The 27,994-nt window shown below is 35.5% G+C and overlaps 1 protein-coding gene across 6 annotated transcripts in view; it reads left to right on the forward strand.

Annotated features, from left to right (window-relative positions):
- Positions 1-27,994, forward strand: part of dnajc15 (DnaJ (Hsp40) homolog, subfamily C, member 15) — a 77,897-nt gene that overhangs the window by 23,239 nt on the left and 26,664 nt on the right. For all 6 annotated transcript variants that reach the window (XR_015498809.1, XR_015498810.1, NM_001003476.2 and 3 more), the window contains 1 exon segment: positions 4,786-4,856. Coding sequence is in view for 4 of the 6 variants with exons in the window: in NM_001003476.2 (NP_001003476.2) it covers positions 4,786-4,856 (71 nt within the window). In the remaining 2 variants the exon portion in view is untranslated.

Here is a 27,994-nt window from a genome sequence, read left to right on the forward strand (position 1 = left end):
TATGAAATAAGAAAAGTTAAATCAAAAGACATTTTTTTTTGCAAAGATTTGTGCTGTTTGCATTAACAAAAAACACAATGAAAAAGATGAACGTTTGTTAAAATGCACAAAAGTTAATCAAAAATCTATCAAATTAATAAAAAAAGACAGGCAAATGTCTTTTATGTATTATTTTTAGTATGCCGAAAACAACAAAGCTATGAAGCATCCCGTATTAAATTAGCATATTTGAATGATTTCTGTAGGATCTTGTGACATTGAAAACTGAGATAATAAATGTAATATAATAACACCTGTGGCGATGCAGTGGCGCAGTAGTTAGTGCAAACCTTCAACTAGTTATTTTATTTTCAAAGTCTGAGGTGAACTATGAGTAGTTCTGCCAGATGGCAGTGAACTATCAGCTGCTTTCAGTAGTAGAGCAATAAGTCTCAGATATAATGACATTTAAATGCACATTGGTAGCATTTAACACTGAGTAAAGCACATAATCTGTCCCTGAGGTGATCAATAGCCCCTTTCACACATACAGACCTTTCCGGAAAATTACCGGCCTTTTTGGTCCTTTTTGAAAATACCGGTAAATTCGTTCTGCATGGCTATTTTCCGGAAAGAGAAGTTGTAACATTACCGACAATTTGCCGGAATGCTGCGCTGTGTGAATGCAGAAGGAAGATTGCCGGAATAAGCGCGTGCACGTCTAGAACGTGCTGACGTGAGACGTCTGCTTTAGCCAATCACAACAGTCAGACGCATTTACGTCCGCGCGGTTTATGAGAATAAAAGCCTTTGAATATTTTTCCAGACACATTTAGCAGCTAGAAATTAGTCAGATCACGTTTATATGTTCTTTTTAATGCCAACTGTGTAAATAATCATTGATGAGATGCTTATGATAAGCCGTTGTTTGTTTACCTTCAAGCTTTGCGTGTGCCTGTGAAACAGCCTGTGAGCGCCTGCACACGCACATATTATGAACATCTCGAAATGCGAAAGTGATCCTGCGAAAGTTGTTCACAATATTGATCATCCACAGAGTTTGTAATGTAGTCAAATGTTTACAAATACAAGCGCAGCCGTTTAAAGCTCATTTGTGGTGAATGATGTCAGAATTTACCGGTATTTTGGAATGGATGTGTGAATGCTCTTATCCGGAAAAATTTCTGTAACTTCCTCGCCTGTGTAAACAGCGCTTTTTTGAATACACCGGTAAAGTCGTTCTGGAAATTTTCCAGATATTTACTGGTATCGCTGTGTGAAATAGGCTTGTCATACTAGTTTATACTGTTGTTTTGTCACGATGTCGCAGAAATAGAATTTTGAACATTGCTGTTGCAGATGGTTAGAACAAAAACAACTTTTAACATAGAAAGGATCATTTTTGTCACACGTTGAGGCATCATATGTTGTTTGGAAACAGTGTAAGACCTCAGTGCATCACCCTGCCTATCGATTTGGACCTTTAAGAACATCTTCATTTTTAATCCAACAAACCATTGACTGCCATTATACGAATCACCAATGACTACATATTCATCTAATTCATTTAGATGAATATGTATCAATAAAATTTTTTTATTGCTCTACTTGAGAAAAAATGTCATGTGGATCTTAAATGATATGAGGGTGACCAAATTAACAGGATGTTTCCCTTTAAATGAATGAAATAAGTGCAGTTTTGTCTCTCGACTGCCTCACATATACGTATTTGCCGGAGATACTGACTCTTCCCACAAACACAGCTTTGCCTGACGGATTCGTCATCGCATTCTGGAATCATCACAGTGTTTTAATTAGTTGCTCTGGCCCTTCTCAAGCGCCCACTCGTGCAGATAATTTGAGACTTTAGAGGAGGGTTGGTTGGTAGGAATGAGCGCTTCTGAGCATTAATGTATCTTTTAATCATCACTTCTGGCTATTCGGCTGTGACTCAGATGCAGAGCCTGAAAGCTGTAGGCCGGGAAGACATTTATTTATCTTCCAGTAAGGATGCATTGTGAAGCCAACTAGCCTAAAACCACCTGCCTTCAGACCATAACTCAAGCTTTCATATGGAATAAAATGTTTAACATGTATAATGTTTAAGGTTAAGAAATTCTGAAATGTCAATGGGTGTTTTTAAAAATAAATATTACTGGTAACATTTTTCAATAACTTTCCATTAGTTAATGTTTGAGTTTTTACTAACATGAACAAATGATTAACGTTATAAAGTGAAAATAAAGTCAATAAATTAATTCTTGGTTGTTGTTAACTCACAGTGCATAAACTAATGTTAACAAGCACAACTTTGCATTTTAATAATGGTCAATGTTGAACAATGATTATTATGTTGTGTACAAATATTGGTCATTCTTAGTTAATGTTAACGAATATAATAACTGCTATTAATTATTGGAGCTTTATTAAAAAGTGTGGATATATTACTACTGTAATCTGGCTGTAGAATGTATTCATTTATTTATCTATTGGCAAGTCAAGTTTATTTATATAGCTCTTTTCATACAAAATTGTAGTTGTGCTTTACAAATTGCTTTACATAAACAAGAATAAAAGTTACAAGACATTTTATTTGTTTTAAACAGACTTGTTTAACAGATTTCAAATGGATGAAAAAGAAAAGAAAGACAAAATATTTTTGATCTTTATTTATTTATTCAGTCAATTATTTATTGATTGATTTCATTCATTGTCATTTATTTATTCATTTCATTCATTCATTTATTCAGTCATTTGTGGTTAAATTTATTTATTTATTCATTTCATTCACTCAGTCATTTATTTATTCAAGTATGTATGTGTTTATTTAATGCATTATTTTATTTATTCTTACATTTATCTCTTAATTCAGGGATTTATTTATTAGTTAATTTATTTATTAATTTAATCAGTATATAATAATATTTATTTAATTTATTCTTCAATTCATTCATTCATTCATTCATTCATTCATTTATTTTTTATTTAATTTCATTTATTCATTCGAACAGTCATTTATTTTTTTATTCATTCATTCATTCAGTCATTTATGTTTTCATTTATTTATTTATTCATTTCATTAATTTATTTATTCAGTTATTTATTTATAAATTTCATTCATTCTGTCATTTTTTAATTTTTTATTTGTTTATTTCATGCATTATTTCATTCATTCATTCATTCATTCATTCATTCAATTATTCATTCATTCAGTCATTTTTTTATTAGTACAGTCATTTATGTTTTAATTTATTTATTCAATTAGTTAATTCATTTTTTCAGTTATTTATTTATTCATTTATTTATTAGTTAGTTTATTCATTCATTCAGTCATTTATTAATTTATTGTATGCATTATTTTAGTCATTCATTCATACAGTTTCTTTTCGGCTTTTATTAATCAGGGGTTACCACAGCGGAATGAACCGCCAACTTATCGAGCATTTGTTTTTACGCAGCTGATGCCCTTCCAGCTGCAACCGGCCACCGGGAAACACCCATACACTCTCATTCACACACATAAACTGCTGACAATTAAGCTTATTCAATTCACCTATACCACATGTCTTTGGACTGCGGAGAAACTGGAGCAAACGGAGGAAACCCACGCCAACATGGGGAGAACATGCAAACTGTACACAGAAATGCCAACTGACACAGCCGAAGCTCGAACCAGCAACCTTCTTGCTGTGAAGCGATCGTGCTACCTACTGCACCACTGTGCTGCCTTATTCAGTCATTTATTTATTATTTAATTTATTTATTCAGTCATTTTTTTATTCATTTATTTCATTCATTTATTAGTTTATTCAATCATTTTATTAATTAATTAATTAATTTATTTAGTAATTTCATTCATTTATTCATTTATTTATTCATTCATTTATTAATTTCATTCATTAATTCAAATCATTTATTCATTTAGTAATTTCATTAATTCCTTTATTCAGTCATTTATTCATTCCGTTCATTCATTCATTTATTCAGTCATTTATTTATACATTTACTTATTAATTTAATTTCATTCATTCATTTATTCAACTCATGTATTTATTAATTTATGTATTCATTTTACTCTTCATTCAGTCATTTATTCGGTCATTTATATTTTCATTCATTTATTTATTCAGTCATTTATTTATTTGTTTATTTAATCATTCATTCATTTATTTATTTCATGCTTGCATTTGTCACAATCTGAAGTTTGGCTGTAAAAATTAAAAGGTATATTTAGGTATTTATAGTATATTTGGGTATATTTCCACATAATATTAATGTCAATCAACACTAAGGCTTAAATAATAAGTCTTTCAAAAGATGGAGCTAAAATATCCATATTTGTCAATATAATATATGTCTGACATGTATATGACATGTATTTGTTTAACTTCTAGTTGATCTATATTAGTTGAAATGACTATAAGATTAAGAAATTTGAAATTAACGTTTTGTTAATTTCTCATTTAAAGTTAATTCAAATGCATGTAAAAAAAATTTAAAAAATTGTTTCTTTTTCCTTTTGTCATTTTGTCAAATGGTGTTTTTAAATTTGTCACTCAAAGTAAAATAAAAAAATAAAAAAAAACATGGGTGACACTTTTTTTTTTTAGTTCTGTAGTTTTTCCCCCACTAATTTGGGGAATTTTAGGGAATGTACAGATTGAGTATTTCCAGCTTATGTGTGCAGTGATGGAGACAGACCGCACATGCTGATGAAAAGTGCAAAAAAAAAATCTGTTCACTCTTTGGCCACCAGATGTCAGTGTGCACCTTTTCTAAAATCCTCTGTTTTCTTGTTTTGCGCAGTCCGACCAGCACTAAGACAAAGGTACGGGAAGCCCACAGAAGGATCATGGTCCTAAATCATCCAGATAAAGGTCAGTAGTTCAGGTCGTCGTGTCGGGTGGTTGTGTGTTGGTCAATAATTCTGACTCAGCTCTAGCTCAACGTATTGTCTGAGCAGACAGAGGAAGAGATGGGTGTTGATTACATTATTGATTTGAAGAGCATTTGTCATTTGTCATAACACACTCTTTAAAGAGGGCTTACATGCCTGCAGTGCTGACTTGACGTAATATAAGGCATACATAAGAACTGTACACAACAAGATGGAGCAGGTGAATCATCACTTCAAACGTTTGCAAGTACTAGATCTAAAATATTTTCTAAACAATATACAGTAAAAAACAAGCATTGAATAATATTCAATAATTAGCATTTATATTCACTAATAATAACTGTACATAGTGATAAACAGCAACTTTTACTTACAATTTCACATATTTATAAACAAAATGACACTTTAAATGTTTGCGTTTAAATCTATTTTCTAGTCATTTTAATCAGTTCATAGTAATAAGTCAGTTAAATCACTCTAATGTAATTTTAGGACTGAAGTTTAAATCTGAGACACTATTACATCTCAATAATCTTATAATACATGAGATTAAAAAGCAAACTGAAATAGTGACACATTGTTAAAACCTAAAAACTTGGGTCAAAAAACTTTAAAACAGATTATTTTATCTAAAGCAGAGATGCCCAAACTATCCCAGAGGGCTGATATCCTGTAGAGTTTAGCTCCAACTTTTTTTTTTAACAAAGTTTTTAGTATTCCTAGTAAGAGCTTGATTATCTGGCTTGTGTGTGTCTATTTGGAATTTGATCTAAACTAGCCCTCCAGTATTACATTTGGGCAAACCGGATCTAAAGTGACTTAAATGTGCTGTATGTAAGTTTTTGACTTTTCTAAAGCATAAAATGCATATGTTTGCAGATATTTACAAACATGCTAAGTGAATATACTTGTTTAACTAAAAAACAATGCTAAAGTCAAATAGTCAGCTTTGAAAATGTGCTTTATGTGCTGGAACGGCTGTCTTTGTTTTGGTCATTTAAAACAACATTTAACCCAATGTCAGTTTTAATCAATTATATTTTAGCTCCCTGGGTTGCCTTGCCACGTATGTTATTCATTCAGTCAGGAAGGCTCACAAAGTATTCATCTGCAACCGAAATGTGACCTACAGTGGACAGTATCAGACTCCAAAATGAGACGCCGATTCAGAGTTCCACTTGAGGTTATTAATTAGCAAATAAAATAAATATTATGAACGTAAACATAAGGTGAGCTTCTCACACTTCAGCCTTCACATCAAAGTTCCTGAAAGCAAAAAAAAAAAAAAAAGGTCTAGGTGCTCCAGGGCTGGCCAGCCCAGTCACCAGACATGAATGATCCTTATTGAGCATGTCAAGGGTAAGATGAAAGATGCTTTTTTTGCCATTCCAGATGACTTTATTAATAAGTGATTTGAGTCATTGCAGAGATGTATGGATGCATTCCTCTAAGTTCATGCATAATATTAATTCTTTTTCCACTGCACCATGCATTTATATTTTATACTGTACATTATTTCTGTTAATACTTTTGTCTAAGCAAAATCAGACCTTAATGTCCCAATCAAAATAATTAAAAATCAAGGCTTGATCATCTTTTATTTGGGTAAAATGAGCATAATCTAGGGGCATTTGCCTTTCATATTAGCCACTTCTGATACTAAATAATCAACTAAGTCAAGTTATTATTTGTCAGTTATTATCCTAAAACTTGAAAAATGACCAGACTTTTGTCAGGTAGTGTATATAGCTGTTGGTAGTAATAGCTTCAACTCATTAATAATTATTAACTAAACTTGAACAAAAGCATATATTCCTGTCTATAAACAGCAGTGATAAGGCAGCAGTTACAGTTGTATTTAGGTCCGATCGGTTGCATTTAGATTTGTTCGCTCTGATCTGTACAACACAGGTTATAAATCACTGTCTAGTGAATTGTTTTTTTTTTGTTTTTTTTCTTTTTTTTTTGCTGTGGTCTTTTTAAGTGCAGGGTCTCACCTAATAAACACTGAGCAGGAGTCGTTTTTCCCCTCCATGGTCAATGTACCCGCACTGTTTTTCTGTTCAAGGTTAATGGCCTCACCTTGCCTTTTTCAGTTTTTCCCTCCTGTCCTGTGCATTTATTTCTTACAGTGCTCAGAGGTTGCTGTGTATGTGTATATATACACAACATATACTATTCATCTGTCCTAAAAAAAACATAAATGTATAACACACATGATTTATATATATATATATATATATATATATATATATATATATATATATATATATATATATATATATATATATATATATATATATATATATATATACACACACACACACACACACACACACACAGTTGAAGTCAGAATTATTAGCCCCCCTGAATTATTAGCGCCCATGTTTATTTTTTTCACCAATTTCTGTTTAATGGAGGGAAGATTGTTTCAGCACATTTCTAAGCATAATAGTTTTAAAAACTTATTTCTAATAACAGATTTATTTTATCTTTGACATGATGACTGTAAATAACATTTTACTTGATATTTTTTAAGACACTTCTATACAGCTTAAAGTGACATTTAAAGGCTTAACTAGGTTAATAAGGTAAACTAGGCAGGTTAGGGTAATTAGGCAAGTTATTGTATAATGATGGTTTGTTCTGTAGACTATCAAAAAAAAAATTAGCTTAAAGGGGCTAATAATTTTGTTACAAAAATGTTTTTTAAAAAATTAATAACTGCTTTTATTCTTGCTGAAACAAAACAAATAAGACTTTCTCCATAAGAAAAGATATTATCAGACATACTTCACATATTCTTATAAATTTAGACATACATACATGGACACTGTTTTTGTGTGTCTGTATCAGCCCTTGTGTGCTCCTCTAGACCACTAATACTCTCTGTGAAATAAGTGATGGTCTCTGTGATTGTATCTGTAGTGGAGCGATAAGGCCTCTGACTGCAGGGAGGACGTCCTGCAGAGAAAGTGTGCCAGATTTGTCCCATCCTCCAGTGCTTCTGAGAAATCCTTTATTACAGTGCTGTTAATAATGGTGTGCAGGCACCCATACTGTTTGTCATACTTGTGAAAGAGGCTGATGTATGAAAGGCCTCATGAAATGTGATGAATGCAGCATGCTTTCCTATAGAAATAGGGAAACAGGGATGTGTGTGTTTTTTTCCTGTGTAAATACAGATCTCGGAATTTGGCTGATGTAAAATTGGATTTTTTTTTTCTCATGCTCTCTTTGAGGGGAAGGGGGTGGATGTAATATAATATAATGATATTTTGTATAATGCGCACATCAGGGAGCTGCTATGTCTATGGCAGGTACTGGAATCTCTTTTGAGTGCACGCTTGCTTTTACTTTAGGTTTTGAATGTGCGATCATGCACACTCAGCACTTCTGCTTCTTATACAGAGTGTACATGTTTACAAATGCTTGAGGAAACTAGAATCTTTTCAAACAGAGTCTTTTTAGCTTTATAGAGGCAATCATTTTGTTCGTTTTTAAAATTTGTAGTTTAATAACTAATGAAGCCCATATAACTATTGTTCCCTGACCTTTTAGGTTTAGTAACATGCAGTTATAGATAGATTACTATATTGCAAAAAAACTACAGACATTGTAAGCTTAATTCTAAAACTTGAATATAATCTTCAAATGTAAATATGTAATGTCTTATTGACCTTATTCTTTGCATATGAGCAGGCGCAGCCATTTGGATCTCTTTGGCTCGAGGCTTCCGGTCTCATTCACTTCCATTAATTTTTAGATGCAAAAAACACCTTGTTATGCTGCTTGATGTTGCAAACTGATATTTTCTTATTGTATTATTCTGCTTTGTGTGTATAATCATGGACACATTTGTTTTCTGCTGTTTATTATTCCTAGTTATTTCTCTCATAGAATAAGAAGTTCTAAAAAAAATCACAAAAATTAGCACACTTCTGCATTTTACAATAAGGTCAAATGGCTAGAAAGACCTCTATGACAGTTCTATTAGTGATAGATTTTTGGTAGGCCCAGTGTTTTAGTCACAATTACCATTGGTTGGTGAATTTTCACAGGCAAAATCTAGTTAGATATTGTATAGTAATCATCTTGTCAGTAAATTCACTGGATTTCACCGGAAATTCACACGTGGAAAAAAAAATAATTCAGATTTACAAGGGTTTCACGGCTTTTAGAATTCTACTGGTTTACATAAATGCCTTTTTGTAAGCTGTGCCCCATATATTTTGCTTTTATGCAGTGATCCTAAATGAGCCTTACTTTCTATAGTTAAACAAGTATTTGCCACATCTCTATTATCAAAATGGGTTCAATTTATAAAAATTCATTAATTGTAAAAAATTTCTGTTTTATTCTCTTTACCTCATTTAGAATACATGTATTTATGAATATGCTAATAAGACACAATTTACACTTAATTTAACCATTGTCAGGGCTTGAAATTAACCTTTTTCCTTGGTAGCATCGTTGCTCCTAACTTCAAAAATTTAGACACACCAGCCAAAATTTAGTTGCACCTACCAGTTATGTGCACCGTTACTACAAGTCTTATATTAACAGATTTATCGCATTTGAAATCAACACTAATCAAAACTAACAAACAAAAAATGTGCATGCACCCACCAGTCCCGCACACTTGAATGAGATGAACGATACCGAGTTAACGATAATATCTGTGCAGTTCTCACTGGTGTTGTCTGATATTGCACAGATGATATTGACATATATCTTATTATTTGCACACATCATCTTAATAGCAATAACGGTCTTTTCATGAGCTGCGATATTAATTTGATCTCAGTAAATGCATGCTCTTTTGTGATGGTGTACGCACTGCCAATTGCATGACTAAACAATTAAATAACATTAGAACATCTCGTTCTTAAAATGTGTAGATGTGGCAAACACTGTTACCTGCAAACTCTATCCCACCTCTGTCCCAATGGCTTTAGTTATTTTTTAATAGTGGACTTTAACCCACTGGAAGTCTTTTATACACTCTTTGAAAAGTTTAAATAGTGGATTAACATTAACCACAAGAACACCAATAAGATGTGCCATTATTTGTAACTTTTCTAAAAACAAAATCAGTCATCCAGACCTGTACATTTTCACGGCTGTAGCTCCTTGTCATCTGAACTGAGACAGCTATATTAACCAATCCATTTGCGTTCTGTTCTAGAGCAGTGGGCCATTAAGAAGAGCTTGAAGGCGGGGCAAGCATTGCGGGGTTTGTTTACTGCAGCAAGTTGACATGTCAACTGTTTTAAACCATTTCAGAGCACTACGTTTGGCATTTTTTGGTGCAAAGATGCATTCTGCTTGAACATTTTGCAGTGATAACTGGTCACACGTCAACAATTTTATGCACTCGTACATTTTTAAGCCGCAAAGATAAAATTTCAGGTGCATATGCAACCAAAACAGTCACAACTTCAAGCCCTAATTGTTGTGTTTTCTATTTTGACTTTGCTACCAGAACTAACACTGTAGTAAATGCTACTCAATGAGTAAGTTTACATGGACACCAATAATCCAATTTTAATATGATTAAGACAATACCTTGATTAAGAATCTACCATGTAAACCAATTTTAGATTAATTTAATCAGATTAACTTTTTAATTAAACTAAACAGAAATCGAATTAAGACATGTGAAGTGGAGTATGGTGATTTGGGTGCCATTATTGAAGTGCAGTACAGACATGTAAAGACCTTAATCAAACTATTAGCATTGTGTAGGATTTTTGCTGCATTTTGTGACAGGATAGTCAAAACACACAGCTGTTTGACACTTTTCTCTGCACCTACCGAGTCAGTGAAGGACCACCTGCATGTTTTTCTCCATACCATGCGCTGTATCAAATTCCAAACAACAGTTTCTTCTAGCAAGTCGCACTTGCATCCAATACCTCATTTGTCATAGGGGACATGAATGAAATGTTCCTGGATGAAAGTGAAAGTGCCAAACTGCATTGAAAGTAGACAAATTAAAAATGAAACACCTGAAATTGCATGAAATATTAGAGGAAACGTAGATAACCTGGTGATGCAATGATGTGCTATAAAATATAAAACGGGATCATGAAATTAACTTTCAAAAAACCACTCATGTAAACACCTTAATCATATTATTGTCTTATTCAGATTTAAGCAAATTATTCGATTTCTGATCTCCATGTAAATGTAGTTAATAAGTGGAAAACTTGGATTAATGGTTATCACTATGCCAGGTGCTACAATTTAAAGTAAATCTTTCATGAATGAAATTATTAACATCCCGAATAGTATTTAACCTAGAAAGTGTGGAACAGTGAATCTTATTTACAGTATGTCTACACTTTGCTTGCAGGATAGTATATTCTTGAACAAAACCTTTGGAGTAAGTGGATTCTGATTAGCATAAATTCCTAGAGCCATTGAGAGAGAGTTGCAACAATGGAGGTCCATAATGTTTGATTTTATTTATGTAGACTCAAATAGTTCCAGAAAGTGCTTTGTGGTTAATTCAAATAAATAATGTTATCATTTTAAAACATACAGAATTATTATTATTTACATTTTATTAAACTTTGTACCTTTCAAAAGTGCAAATCCAGACATTTCCGCTGTAACTCGGCTATAAGTTCTAACTTCAGGGAACTATTTAAAAACTCCATGAGCCGTCGTTTTTGTTGAATGAAATACTCAATTACTGTTAATGGTGTTGTTCGTGACTCTTCTTCTCTCCATGGCTCTGGAATAACCATTGATTGGCCATTCCGTTTAAAAATCAATTAATTTGTCAAATAGAAACCTGTGACACACGAAAGCACAAACACAAATATGCACTGGAATTTAAGGCAATTCTGCCAATATGCTATGATTAGACCTTCAACTAAAGGTGCGCTTTTATTTGAGAATGCTTATGGTGTTCCCTCTAGCACCCCTACAGAACCGGGCCTGGCTCTTTGCAACATTGGCCACCAAATGATTATTGGTATCATTAGCCTTTGGCTTGACTACATTATGAAACAGCTAATGATGTGTTGCTAATCTTACACAATATTCCTGTTTAACAACACACCTTCAAAAAATATATATAAAGTAAAAATCTGTTTTGTTAGAAACACTTTAAACATCATAGAAAGTAAGTTGAGATGATATGAAAACTCCCTGCAGGTTGGCATGACTGGTTAAATGTTTTTAAGGGTAGAAACAAGACTGGGAATGTCTTCTAGCTCTGTAGTATTTTCCTTTTATGAAAGTTAATTACTCTTATCTTGTACCAAGATAATGTCTTCTTTTCTTTAGAATTCATACATGTTTTGAACAAAGTACATTTTTGAGTTAAAAGCATAGTTTACCCAAAAAGTTTTCTGTACGGCTGCTTAATTTTGGAAAAACATATTTAATCATGATTATTTTTTATTATTAGAATCGTAATTAAAATTATTTCAAAGGGTTATCAATGGACCATTAATTATGATGAGCACAGTCAGCACCTTTTAAGAGCCAGATGGTAATGATTTACGCTTAGACATGCCCTTTCATTCTAGACTATTTATGTTCATTTATAACATACCAATCAAGGGTTTATGTGAATAATCAATAGGGGCTGATTTTTTTTATTTTGTCTGATTTTGCTGTTGTTGAGCATTTAGGGGCTCACCTTAAGCTACATTACGAGTTTTTTATACTTTTAAAAACATTAGTGAATCGAATACACTTCAATAAATCAAGCACATCTCATGCTAAAAAAAGTCATGGTACATGATTTCACTGATTTCCACATGAAACTGAGCTTTGCGAAAGAACTAATATGGACTGCTAGAAAGAGGGCGGCCTTGATGCAGTAATCATCTTATCTTGGTTTCTGTTTTTCAGAACCGTTTATATGCCAAAATCTAAATAGACTTGACGAATTGCTCAGTCCTAGTTCATTTACTCACCCTCAGGCCATTCAAGATATAGGTGACTTTTTGCTTTAGTGGAACAGTAAAGAATAGGTTTACTTGAAACTGTTGTCCTCTGGTATCTATAAAATTGAAGTGGGTGCCATCACTTTGAGACACACGAAAAACATAAATCTAAATCTAAAAAACTAAATCACAAATTCACAATTAAGCTGACGGTTAGTTTACCACAGAAAGAGATGCTCATACTTTACTGTCTGTGCTTAGAGCCGTTTGAACAAGCAGTGAATAACAGGTAATATTGTAAATAACGTTCAGTAATGTTCATTTGCACTGAGCAATCATTTAACTTCATAAGACCTAAGTCCATCGTAAAGAACCACTAGTAATTATGGTGTGTTTTGAATGTCTTTTTAAATTTCAAAGTGGTGGCATCCATTGAGTTCTATTACTGTTTGGACACCAGAGGACAAAGTTTCCAGCCAAAAATTCTTTGCTGTCACCTACATCTTAAATGACCTGAGGGTGAGTAAATTAAATGGAAACGTTCATGTTTATGTGCATTATCCCTTTAATAATCCCTTTAGATTCAAATTAAAAACAGCAGGTAGACCCAGTGATCACACAGATCACTCTCATGAGCATGTTTGCATGCATTTCACACAATATTGAATTAAAATTCCAATACGAGCTGCATAACAGGAAAATAACTTGCGCATTTTGTTTTTCTCCAGTGCATGTGATATGAGAACAATTTTACCAAATGAACTGGCTATTTGTTGAAATAATTTGCTGTTTTAGAACAATTGTGTTGATTTTAGGGTCAAATCTGGATAAAATCTATTAAGCACTAAATTATTGTCTGTTATTGAATTTATATTGCAAGAATTGATAATTGATATTGAATTATTACACAAGTCTCATGTGTTCTGAACTGTATTGTTCTGCTTGTCCATTTTTGACATTTGTATATGCGACTATTGAGCCTGATACAATATTTTGTGCAGACCTACATGCTACTTTCCATCCACAGTTGGAGTCCTACCTCATATCTTTAACTTTCCACCACCTCTCTGACTTGCACAATGAGCTTGTAAGGAAACGTAATTGCAAAGCAACTAAATGTCACAGGTGTTTAGTTGTCAACAAACTGTCTCTTAGCAACTACAGTGTTCAGGGTGACTGATGCTGTGCGACATTAGCATCAGTTCTGCCGGAGTGTGATTAACAGCAGGGAGAAAAGTTTATGATGTAATGCACTCTACTTGTTATTTTATGTACTGTGCATCTGATTGAGCTTAGACTTTTGAGAATAGATATATACTGTAACTTGAATCTTGGTTTATTTCTGAGTTTTAAAGTTTAGTAAAAGCCGCTATTTCCCGAGAACCAATCAGAAGCGCAAATCAAATCCTGTGTTTTCAATGTAGCAGCGTGCTGAAATGCCGGCTTTTATAAGGAGACAAATTCTGCTTTCGATTTAGATTTTAAAAGACAAAGTTTGATGAACTGGATGAGCCTGTCCTACTGTCAATTAATGGCAACTGAAAATGTCCCGTACCTCAAAACTCTGTGCATTGTAAGAAATAGAAAACACAATGTGCAGTCGGAAGGTTAACATGCATTTATAACGTGTTTTTGTTCAGCGACGCTACTTTGACTGAGTCAGATTTACTATACAATAAACGGCAACTCCATTTCACGAATGACAGAGTTAAGATGCGGTTCTTTTATCCCACGTGATTGCTATGAGGATAAACACGGGACCAAGACCTATAGTGAGAATGAATTAATTACAGCTTGTAAAATTGTCTCAGAGGCATCCCCTTTTTGCCCAGTAGGCCTACCTTGTGTTTTATTTGCTAGTTTAAGCTATTTTTTTAAAAGATAAATATGATTTAAAAACTATACATTATTTATATTACTTCATAATATCTATACTTCTGATAAGCTTTATATATTAATGGACAAATCCACAGATATTGATGTAATGTTGATGATAATGTTTTTACACTACATTATTTGATTCTGTCAAGCTAAGCTTACAATGTTTACAATGTTCTATTTGCGTTAAATCTAAATCCTAAATATCAGAAATGAAAACAGATTGATAAGACTTAATTAATGTCAGTTTTAATGTTATTGATTAATGCACTTTACACATTCCATTCATTCATTTTTCTTCAGCTTTTTCCTCGATTATCACAATGGAATGAACCTCAACTTACTTTACAGATTAATATATAATAAAGGGCACATAGTAGGGCTGCACGATATATCGTTTCAGCATCGAAATCGCGATGTGCGCATCCGCGATAGTCACATCGCAGGAGGGTGCGATGCAAAAAAAAAAAAAAAAAAAAATTATATATATATTATGGGTGGAGCCGAACCGGAATACGGTATTCGGAAAAGCAGGAATAGCGTGTTTTTACGAATACTTATTTCAAACAATACTTGATAAATTATTTGTATTTGGGAACAAGAAAAACATTATATCAAAAAGCTGTGTTTCCTCATGAGACCGCACTGCATGCCCGAGTGAGTGAGACGTTCAGGAGTCGGTGGGCGGGGTGGGGCCGGGGTAAGGAGACTGAGCAGGCTGCTTCTCTATACAGCAACAGAGAAGGCTTGGCAGAGCGAAAAATACTTTTCTGCATTACTATTTTTGTTTATTTTATCATACTAAAATAACACGTGACAGAAGTTCACTCAAAAGTGAAAGTTCTTTCTGTTATTTACTAACACTCCCGTCATTCCTACTACTTTCAGAACATAAATTTTGATATTTTACCATATGAAAATGCAATGCAGTTATGAAAATTGAGAAATTAAAGCAATAGTGCAGAGATCTGGTCCCCGCGTCAGGTCAGGGTGCACCTTAAAAACGCAGACGCGGCGGAGGCGCACTAAACTCACACGGGAAAGAACTGGGCATTCAATTCATGTTTTAGTGAAATAATTATTTAAATACAGCTCTTTTGATCTCTAAAGGGGAAAAAAGCAAAAGAAATTTGTCGTTAATTTTAGCAAAGACGCAACTGCCTGTCATTTTCACATTCGTTTTTCAGTTAGGGATTTGGTCTATTAGAGTAACCTAATAAAAATGTTTTGTTGAACATTGTAGTCTACACAATAATCGATATTATAATTTATTATATACATTAGCTATTAAAACTAAACTATACAATTGATAAAACAAAACCCTTTTTAATGTTTGCTTTCATTTTGACACCGCTAACAGTTGTAAGAAACATCACATTTTGCAGAAGCATGCAGTCTCAAGTTAAAAACACCTTTTGAGTTTAAAGATGATCAGCCTGCCAAGTAAGGTTTACAGTGTCATAAATGAAATGGGTAGCATGAGTAAAGGGGATTTGCCCAGCACACAACCTCATGCGCTGCAGGTAGGCTGAATGATAATCTTTAAAAATATATAGGCTATGCAATACAAAACTTTAAACATTTATTTATTTTTTAATGAAAAGAAAAGAAATCAGGAGAGTAAAATATAATTTAAACCACTGGTCTGGCGCTGATACTTTGTATCCAGAAAAAGGGGAAAAAAGCAGATGAAAACCTGGCTGGGGAGACGGCGATAACATATCAGTTCTTCAGCAAAGATCACGACATCATTGTGATGCGTTTATCATACAACGCAGTTCGTGTTTATAATCATTAATATTAACTAGTATTAATTCTCTCTCTAGACTTAGTTTTAGGGCTTGTTCTTGTCGGCGCAATATTGCCTCGGCTTATTGCACGTACGAATCCGATTGTGAAGAATGATTAAGCGCTTGCATTTTTTTTATTGCATCCTTTTCGCAAGTTATTCATTTGTTTTGTTTTTTAAGTGGTGCGAACATTATTTACTGGCAAATGTTCCTCGATCTCGTACATCAACAAATAATGTAGCCTACTTAAGTTAATTTACCTTTTATGTAAAAATTAAGGAATAACCGAATTTAATATTAATAAATAAAACATCCGTATAAACGTACATGTTTATTTTTGAATTTTCGTTAATAAAACAACACTAAACTGTTTATAAATATTGTAGTTAAATATTACATTACTTTAACTGCTTAAAACTGTATAATAATAACAATTAAACGTTACATTTTTAAGAACTTAACAAAAATTCTAAATGGCACTTTACTAATCAGTGTAATAATAATATAAATATTAATAATTATACGTAAAAAGAAAATATTAACCTAGTAACAATATAAGTCAGATGTTTAAAAAAAACAGCGTAGTTTCTCTCCACCTTTTGTAGTCATATTTTTAATTATTTGCCAGAAAAACTAACATGTTGACTTTGTCCGGTTTAAGTGAAGAATGGGGTTATAATGTTTCCAGCAATACACTGTCAGACGGTGTGCTTGTAGCGAAAAATGCACAGACAGGCTACTTTTTCACAACCATGCGAGAGAGGGCTTCTGCTTCTGTTCCGCCGCCCGCATTTCTCGCAATGCAGGTTTCTCTACTCTGCGGAGCGGCGCGTTCTTAAGTAGTTACCAAATAGCCTATGCTCAATTTCTCGTCAATGTCTTCCATTTATCACTTTCTCTTTTGTATCTGGCCATTTTTGCAAATGCCTCTACCATGCCTGGCTGAGCTGGGCTTCTGCGTTTAGAAGACAGGAGTTGATTAAGCCTACATGGCTTTTTTTCCCTCGCCGTCAATCGCCACTAGCTTGCATGGTTCGGGACCCGTGGATCTGCGTATCGATGGATTTGCTCCTCAGTGTTTGGACTCTCAGCACTCAGCAGTGAATATTAAAACACACTTTACTTAAAACCCCCATACAAAAAGCTTAATCCAAATTGATTCGTTCACCTTTCTAGTTCGGCACGAATCCAAAATGTTCCCAGATGTAAGAGTTCGTTTTCTAACAAGATTCATGGTTGAACTTGAACTTGCTTAATCGCGCCTAATGTTATATTCTAACAGATATGTAATACTTGGCAACATAACAGTAATTTGTGTTTTAAAGTGCGTGACGTCACGTACTACGGCCGGTGGCAATGGACAACCGAGGTGGCAATGACCACCGCGGTGACGCGGTTGTCATGGTGACCGTCACAGCCCTAGTTTTAGGTATATATATATATATATATATATATATATATATATATATATATATATATATATATATATATATATATATATATATATAAAATATCGCAATATATATCGCAGAGGAAAAAAATATCGCAATGTCAATTTTTTCCAATATCGTGCAGCCCTAGCACATAGGTTACCCTTTTCATATTTATTATAAGTCTTTTGTGTCCCCAGAATGTGTCTGTAAAGTTTCAGCTCAAAAAAAAAAAAACATCAGAGTACTTATTATAGCTGTTTGAATTGTCTGTATTATAGCTGGGAAAAGGTTGTTGCTGTTTTTTTGCACTGGGCCTTTAAGGTGAGTCATCCCCACCCACCGATCCCACATGCCAGTCAGCAACATGCCTCAACACGCCCTCGGCTGCCTCAGGAAGCAGATCTCATGTAACATTTGTGAGAAATACTACAGTAAGAACTTTACCAATTAGTATTTGATGCATTTTTTGTGAAGTTGCAACAATGAGTTCACGCACACACATAGCACAGACACGCAGACACACACACATAGCACAGACAAGTAGCGCAGACACACACGCACATACATAGCATAGACACGCAGGCAGACACACGCACACACACACATATACATAGCGTAGACACGCAGGCAGACACACACACATACATACTGCAGACACACACACACACAGAGACAGTGAGAGAGACACGTGGCTGTGCTGATGAAGTGAATCTAAAGTGAATCGCTGTACTTCATTAAACACATGCACTGTTTTAAAACATGTTAAACTTGTAAAACTCACTCATGATCATGTCTGATAATGGTTGATGATCCTAGCAAACTGAACAGACCTTTTATTCCCGGTTGCTTTGCGCTCGTCCTGTCTTGTCAATATGATTTAATGCATTACTACGGAGATTTGTTAATGCGTGCAGCTGTCAATCAATATTGGTGGGTGGGGGGACCGCACTCCTACGTAAAGTTGTGTTCGATGTGAAAACCTCTCCAATTGGTCCACCATTTTTATGTTGTTAAATTTGAAAAAAAAAAGGACTGGGTGTGTTTATTTCACCCCAATATGACAGTATATACACTATATTTACACACATTTCTGTCCAAACAGCTTGAAAAGTAGATTTTTCACTATAGGTGCCTTTAAATTTCAGGTGGTTTGTGCATGTGTTTTATGCTTGGTAAAATAATTTCCCATGGCATCTTCATTTTTAACTAATTACACTGTCTTGTTCCAATAGGTGTATTTAGAGGGTTTTGCATAAAAAGGAGACGTAGATTTAGCTGGTTTTGACGCAAAAGAATATTTACCTTGTTAAAAAACAAAGAATTGTCTAAAGTGACATTTTTGAAAAAAAAAAATTATTTACTAGCTAATAACCTTTTCATTACATATAAAATTAAACTTCTGAACCTTATCAGAGGAGCCTGATAGAAAATGCTCATTTACAAGAAAAGAGGTCTGATGGATTTAGAGGTTTTTGCACATCTGAACGCTTATATGTATGTATATGGCTTATATGAAAGGCTAAATTTCCTAAATAAAGTATGATAATGCCTTACTTTTTTTAATTAGGGCAGTAAAGTTTAACTTTGCTTAGACAAAAGTCTTGTCACTTAACAGAAATAATGTACAGCATAGAATATAAAGTCAGGGTGTTGTGGAAAATAATTAATTTTGTGTATGACTCCCATGAGCTTGGAGGACTGCATCCATACATCTCTGCAATGACCCAAATCACTTATTAATAAAGTCATCTGGAATGGCAAAGAAAGTGTTCTTGCAGGACTCCACTACCTTCTGCCCGTTTTTCAAATGATCAACAAGAAGTCAAGTTATTATTTGTTGCTTTTACAACTGTGATCAACAACAAGACTTTTGTCAGGTTTATGTTATTTTAAAAGACCCCTTAGGAAATTATTTTTGAACAGCTGTCCTATCACTCGCGCAATTAACCTAACTTGCCTAGTTAACCTAATGAACCTATTTAAATTGCACTTTTAGCTGGTGTCTTGCTAAATAAATAGTGCAAAAAGTGAATATTAAAATATATATATATATTATGAACTGTACAGAAATTACTTATTAAAATGCATGGTTACAAATGTTTAGAAAAAAACTCTGCTGAACAGCAATTCATAAATATGTAAAATATTATTGGAGGGCTAATTATTTGGACTTATATTTAAACATGTCAAACCAAAAATCAAACCACTTTTATTGTCACATCATTAGCAGCACGTGTGCTAGGATGAGTGAAAAGCTTGGGTGCTGGCTCCAGACAGTACAAAATACAGACAGTGCAAATACAACGACAATTTGAAATCGACAGCGATATGTACAATGACTTGGTGTCCACATAGTTGTAGGCAGTATTGTTTCAAGTATGGATTGGTTAAAGTGCAGTGAATGCTACATATTGATGGTGTATGGAAGAGTCTGTGTGTGGTGTGTTGAGTGTTCATCAGCCTGATAGTCTGAACCGTCTTCCTGAGGGTAGCAGAGAGAAAAGTCTATGGCTTGGGTGGCTGGAGTCACTGATAATTCTCTTGGCTTTCCTCATGCACCGCCTGGTGTAGATGTCCTGGAGTGAGGGAAGCTCACCTCCTACTATGCGTCCAGCGGTTTGCATAATCCTATGTAGGCCTTTGCGATTGCTGCTGGTGCTATTTCCATACCAGGTTGTGATAAAGCCAGACAGGATGCTCTCTACAGTGCAGGAGGATGCGGGGGCTAATTTCAAACCTCCGTATTTGTGCCTTCCTCAGCACTGCGTCTGTGTGGGCAGTCCATGTAAAATCCTCAGTGATGTGGACTCCAAGAAACTTGGAAGTGCTGACTCTCTCCATTGGCGTCCTGTTGATGGTGATGGGGGTGTGTTTTCTCTCTCCTGAAATCCACCACCAGGTCTTTGGCAAATTTAACAATGACGTTGGAGCTGTGTTTGGCTGTCTAGTCGTGTGTACAGGGAGTACAGGAGTGGCCTGAGAACACAGCCCTGTGGAGCACCAGTGTTGAGGATCAGTGTGGATGAGGTAATATGGTTCATTCTGACAACCTGGCGTCTGCTTGACAGGAAGTCCAGGATCCAGTTGCACAATGAGCTGTGAAGACCCAGAATCTAGAGCTTCACTACCAGCTTGGCAGGCACTATGGTGAGCTGTAGTCCACAAACAGCATTCTCACATGTGTTTTTTTCCTGGTGAGACAGAGCAGTGTTCCAGGTGAAAGCAATTGCATCATCAGTGGAGCGGTTATTCCTGAATGCAAATTGCAGAGAGTCAGTGTGAGCGGGCAGTACAGAGCAGATGTGCTTTTTAATCAGCTTCTCAAAGCACTTGCTGAAGATGGGTATCAGAGCAATCGGACACCAGTCATTTAAGCACGTGGTTTTAGCTGATTTCGGTATGGGCACAATAGTAGCTGTCTTAAATCATGTGGGAACCACAGACTGAGAAAGCGAGAGGTTAAAGATGTTAGTGAAAACCCACGCTAGCTGTTGTGCGCATGCTTTAAGTACACGACCAGGAATGCCATCTGGGCCCGTAGCTTTCCGGATCTTCATGCGTCGGAAAGCTCTCGTTACGTCCGCTACAGAAACAGAGAGTGTGCTGGCGGTTTCGGTTTTGGCCGCGGGGGTGCGCAGTGTGCGCGTGCTTTCCTGGGCTTTAAAGCAGGCGTAGAACGAGCTGAGCTCATCCTGGAGAGATGCAGCAATGTTTACAGTGGCGGATTTGTTACTTTTTGAAGTCCATTAAGTAATAAGTCCCTGCCACATGCTCCTTGCATTATTGGTGCTAAATTGACCCTTTACCTTGTCTCTGTATTGACGTTTTGCTGCTTTGATGGTTTTCCTGAGGTTGTAATTTGCTTGTTTTTGTTCCTCAGCATTTCTGGATTTATAGGTCGCAGATTGCACTGATAGGGCTGTTCGAACTTCGCCATTGATCCATGGTTTTTGGTTGGGGTCGATACGGACAGTTTTTGTTGGCACCATGTCTTCTATGCATTTCCTGATGAAGCACGTGACTTTGTCTGAGTACGTTTCAATGTCGTCATCACACACTGCCCAAACATATCCCAGTCCACGTGATCAAAACAGTCTTGAAGTATGGAATCCGATTGGTCCGTTCAGCTCTGAAACGTCCTGAGGGTGGGTGGTTCCCGTTTCAGTTTCTGCCTATAAGCAGGCAAAAGCAGAACAGATGAGTGATCTGATTTGCCAAACAGTGGGCGGGGAGGGATTTTTATGCATCTCGGAACGGGGAATAGCAATGGTCAAGAATTCAGTCCCCACGTGTGTTTGCAGTGATGTGTTAATAGTATTTTGGAGCGATTTTCCTGAGATTGGCGTTGTTAAAGTCCCCTGTAACAATAAACGCTGCCTCCGGGTGTGCGGTGTCCTGCTCACTTCTGCTCAACTTTAGTATCCGTAAAGTTCCCTGAGCGCCTGCTCTGTGTTGGCTTGAGGTTGGATGTACACAGCCGTAATGATAACAGCTGTGAACTCCCTTGGTAACCAGTATAGCCGACACCGAGGCACAAGATATTCCAGGTCTGGAGAACAAAATTATCTAACTGGGTGTATGTTTCTCTCATTACACCATGAGTTGTTAATTAAGAAACACCTCCTCCTTTACTTTTCCCTGTGAGTTATTTCGTTCTATCTGCGCGGTGCACAGAGAACCCAAAAGTTCAACAGCTGTGTCTGGTACCTCTGCAGACAGTCAGGTATCTGTAAGGCAGATAATGCAGCAGTTTCTTGTTTCCACTTGGAAGGAAATGGGTGCCTGTAGCTCGCAAAGTTTGTTGTCCAGGGACTGAACATTAGCCAGCAGAATGGTGATGAGCAGAGGTCGAAATTCACCACGTCTCAGTCTGACGATGACGCCGGCTCTCTTTCCTTTTTTCCGGCTGTGTTTCCTTCATCGCTTCGGTTGTTTGACCCAGACAAAGGGCTCTGTTGCTGTGTTTGTAAACAGAGCGTCGTTAAAGAACTCAAAGCCCAGTCTTCGATGTGAAATGAGGGAGCCAATTTCCCAAAGTGTGTGTCTTTCGTAGGTGATAAGAGTGTGTACATCCAGCACGAAAAACGTCAAAAATAGAAGTAAAACACATGAAACAGAACAAAGATTGCTGGGAGCTCGCAACACGGCGACCATGCTCGGCGCCATGTTGATGACAAAATTATTATTTTTTTTTTTCAGTTCTCTATATTTATTTCAGTGAAATTATTGATTATTGTACAAAGGTTCAGATTAATTGGATACAAAACAATTTGTAAAGTAATATTTTTGCATGTTTTTAAGTGGATGTTATATTTGAGACATACTGTATAGCTTATATTTACCAAACAGCAATCTTCATCTTAAAGTGTTATTTAAATAGATTTGCATTTTAAACCTTTTTTTACACAATTCTGTGCAAAAATACCAAAACAAGGCTGAAGATTCTGTCTGGCCATATTTTTTACGTTTTGTCCAGAAAGACCTTTAATGTTAGAACTTAGTGACTAGTGAGTTATCAATATTGTTTAACATCTCATCTTGACAACATCTCACACAAAAGTCAGAAAACGCTCTGCAGTCCAACTGAGATTGAACGCTTTTCTATATTTCTGTCTTCATTTTGTGTGAAGCCCTTATGGCAGGGTTTCACATTGACATGAGGATCAGCGTTATCTGCTCTTCAGGCCATAATGAGATGATTAACTTTGAGTGGTCAGCGTAATGGCATGGAATGATTGTTGAATTGGCTTTCATTAGTTTGCTGGCTATGAGCAAATGGGAACATTGAGAAACCGTCATACATGCCTTGACTTTTATTAGAAGCTGTAAATTAAAGAAGCTAAAACATTTTTTTGTTTGTGTTCTGTCTGATTGGATGCTGACTTGCATTTGTGCTTTGTTCTGACACGGGCTGGGTTATGAAGAGCAAATTTATTATATCGAAGTGATATCCTCTGAATATTTATGTATCCGTTTTAAAATGGTTTAAAACGAGAAGTCGTCATTTCAGCACAAAGAAGCCACAAATGAGCTGTCAAGAGTGAAAAATCTTGTTGCAAAAAATCAAAAAGGCATTTTCCACTGCGTTTTTAGAAAAAAAAAAACAAAAGACAAATGTTCATCAAATTATTCATATACACATATGTTTATTCACAAATACAACTTTCACAATAAGCAGCATAATTTTGTTAACAAGCAGATTCCTAATTAGAGGTGGGTAATGTTTGAGGTAGAAGTGTTTCAATCAAGATTGTGAGGATAATTTATAAGCCATCATTTTTCAACTGACAACATCTTGTAATACTGCTCTTTGGTTTTCAATGATTTATTTAGTATTGTATTCAACATGACATATACATTTTATACTCTAAGGTGGCCAATTATTGTTGTGTCATTGTAAACTGACACAACAGTTTGTTTGTTTTTTTTAAAGGTATGCAAGTTTTTAAACTCTAGAGCATAAAAACATGTTTGCAGATATTTAAGAAACCTGCTAAGTAAACATAATTGTTTATTTGAAAAACAATGCTGAAGTCAGTTATTCTGCTTTAAGAATTTGCGTTACATGCCGGAACATCTGTCTATAGGCCTACTCACACTATGCTATCCGAACCGTGCCCAGGCCCATTTCCCAGTTCGGTTGAGTGAGTGCTCTGAATCGGGCTCAGGCATGGTTCAGTTGGCCGGCCCTGGCCCGGTTGGAAGAGGTGTGCCAGAGTGCGGTTCACTTAGGCTTTGGCGCAGTACACTTGTAGTGTTAGTGCAATGCGTGCCTGAGCCCCAAACTGAAGACGAGATGTGACTTTTACGGGACTGTTTCATATGGATTTATTAATCATTCTTACTGTTCAATGAACACAAACTGTCATAGATTATTAAAGACGCAAACCCCTCACTGCACGACAGCTACACCTTTAGGAAACCTCATAATACCTGCAGCACAAGGACTTTATGATTGTTTATGAGCGTCAAAAATTACTGATCTGTTTGGTAAAATATTTGACTGTGTGTCACTGCATCACAAACAACTAAAACAGTATAACTAAAGAAATTTCCACTGTACTGACTGAGAGCACTTCTTACCAAACAGCACATCATCAATGACGCAAGCGTGCACAGGCCTGAATGTAATGTGAGTGCAGGCCATCGGGGGCCACGAGAGGGGGGACAAGCGTGCTTCGGCCCGGTTCAAGGCAACTGTACATTGTGAGTACGCCCTATGTTTTGGTCCCTTCAACTCGCCTAATGCCAGTTTAGCCAATTATATTTCAGCACCTCGGGTTGACCTGGTGGAAAACCACATATTTAATTTATTCAGTCAGGAAGGATCTCAAAACATGTCCCCGCAACTGAAAATGCGTCCTCTGGTTGACAGTAACAGCCTCAAAATGAGACGCAGATTCAGAGTTCCACATAATGCATTTATTATTTAGCAAATAATATAAATGTTACAAACATAAACACATGATGAGCAGGTTAAGCCTAGTTCACACTACAGGATTTTAAACATCAGCAGATCGCTGTGCCGTTCACACTACATGACTTGACTTTGTGTCTTTTAATCTCTGTGGTGTTCACACTACGCAACACTCTGTGAATGATCCACAATAGGGGGGTCACACACTACATGATCTGAAAACAACTCATTCCCAATCAGCTCATTCAAGCTACCAAACCACAGCCAATGAAATTTTGAGGGAGGAGTCGTCAGAAAAAGCTAAACACTATTGGCTGCTTGTGTGCTGATTACATCACTGACAGCATTTCAAGCTTTGGAGAAAGCATTTAAAAACATCGTCATATCAGCTGATTCATCAGCGGATTAATCACTCATCTGCAAGGTTCGAGTGGATAGATACACAGAGAGTTTTTAATTTTTGTAATTTTATAACTCTTTTAAAATAAAACTAACATATTTATAACACCCTGCCGTTTTCTAACTATCAGTGTATTTCTTTCTGACATTGTTATTTTTTTTTATTACAAAACAGTAAAGAACTGAGCATTTCTGCCTTAAATTACCATATTGGTTAAAATGACTGCATGCATGTCTGATACTTTTCACTGTGACTTTAAATATGTGTGCATTTTCTTGCCTAGCAACTTTCTGCTAACATAAACAAAACTTTCTGATGGCAAAAACATCAATTTACTTCAGATATCTTTCAAAACAGCATATTATGTGCTGTGAAATAGCTCCTGTTTGAAAATGAAAATGTAAGCCAAGACCTTTAAGTGTTTTAGTATCTTAACTACATATTTATAGGCTGTATTACCAAAAAAAGATTATATTTTATTGGGGTAATGGTGTCATTAAATATGATGCCAGACATTCAAAGCTTAATTTTAATATCTCAATAATAGCTTTGAATGTAAATATGTTGTGACAATATGGCGTTTCATATAAGAACAGTCAGAATGAGCAGTATGGTAATTCTAATAGTTACAGAATTCTAGTTCCACTGTTAATATATCCTACTCTCATGTCTGTGCTTACGCAGAATGAAGCGAGTGCATCGATGCCCATTCTGACCAATCACAGATGTTTCTGCTGAGCTCCTGAACACACAGGCATTCAGCTCATGCTGATATGCTCTCTCATTGGCTGCAGCTCGTCACTACATCTGACCACACGTGGGGTTGAGTTGGCCGACTGCTCTGGAATATTTAGCATGCTAAATGTTGGATTTCCGTCTGCGAGGTGTCGGCGACGCGTCAGCGAGCCTTGTTGATGCGTTGTTCAGTGGTAAACATATAAAGAGCGGCGAGCGCCGTGCACCGGCAGATTTCTTCCCAATCACAGCCTGATCTGTCGGCAAGCTCATTAACTTCCAAATCGGGCTCAAATCAGGCATTACAGAACTAGGCATTACATTTTAACCCTGTGTCTTAGCAATAAAGTAACGAGCTTTGCAGCGATAAGCAATTTGGCTGTTTGCACCAGACGAAACCCGACAGAAATTTCAATACAGCCATTCAGAAGCACAGAATAGTGCACTGCACTCCAGAGAAATGGTAATGCTTACAATGCAATTAATACCTACTAAACCTCTTTAACTTTATTACATGTACATGCTGAATGATTAATATTTGTTGAATCACAGTTCTAAAGTTCAATTTCAAATGGTTTTTATTCATTAATTAATTTTATGTTCAAGATCTGAGGTGACCTATCTGCTGCTGCTTTCTGTAGTATGCCAACAAATGTCATGTAAAATGGAATTTAAACACACCATTATTAGCATTTAACAATGAATATAGCACATGAGGTGTACCCGAGTTGATTAGTTTATCCTGTTCTTCATCCGTTTCTAAAATAGAAATTTCTGGTGCTGGTTTGGATAAAATCTCCTTTTAGTATGGAAAATAGTTCTTCTATCCCATGCCGTTGCTTTTAGTTAGAAAACGGTTCAAATCAGCCTAATATTTGACAAATTTTAGTATGTAAAGTAATAATTTAGTATTGTAATTTTTTTCATTAAGATGTAACAAAAACGCTAAAAACCGAAAACGCAAGCTCAGAGAAAAGGTTTTGCATGTCGATGCATTTTAAAGTTCAACCTTGGTGAACTCTAACCTGCGAATTCACATCCCTTGAATGCATGAGACCAAATTGTGGAAATCAAAACATAACTTGTCTGTTCAGAATATGGAATGCTTAATATATTGCGCCATTGATCAGTTGTATGACAGACATTCTCATACTTAAACTCTAATTTGACCGCAGCTTTACGTTGAGAGTTCTGTAGGATATAATGAAAACCACAAGTCCCATGATTCCACACTTATTAAAATGCCTTTGTTTATTGTGAATACTCACCCTCTAGTGGTGAAAATTAGCTTAGTTTAATAATATTTACACAGAATAAAAACATGCAAAGATTTCGCTGCTGGTAATGAAGCTAACTAATTGTTTAACTAATAAAGATGCTTCAGTTGATTAATTGATTGATCTTGAACAGTTTTTATTAGTCCCTAAAAAAAATTCTTGTCAAATAAGTCCATTGATAATGTGTGAAGGAAATGCCCTGGGTGAAATGATATTGGGAGACGAAATAATGTGTAATTAAGTGTATCGGCGCAGGCTGTGTTGAGCTCGCAGCTCCGCTT

The sequence above is a fragment of the Danio rerio genome, chromosome 9, assembly GCF_052040795.2.
Source record: "Danio rerio strain M-AB ecotype USA chromosome 9, GRCz13ab, whole genome shotgun sequence".
Lineage (NCBI taxonomy): Eukaryota > Metazoa > Chordata > Actinopteri > Cypriniformes > Danionidae > Danio > Danio rerio.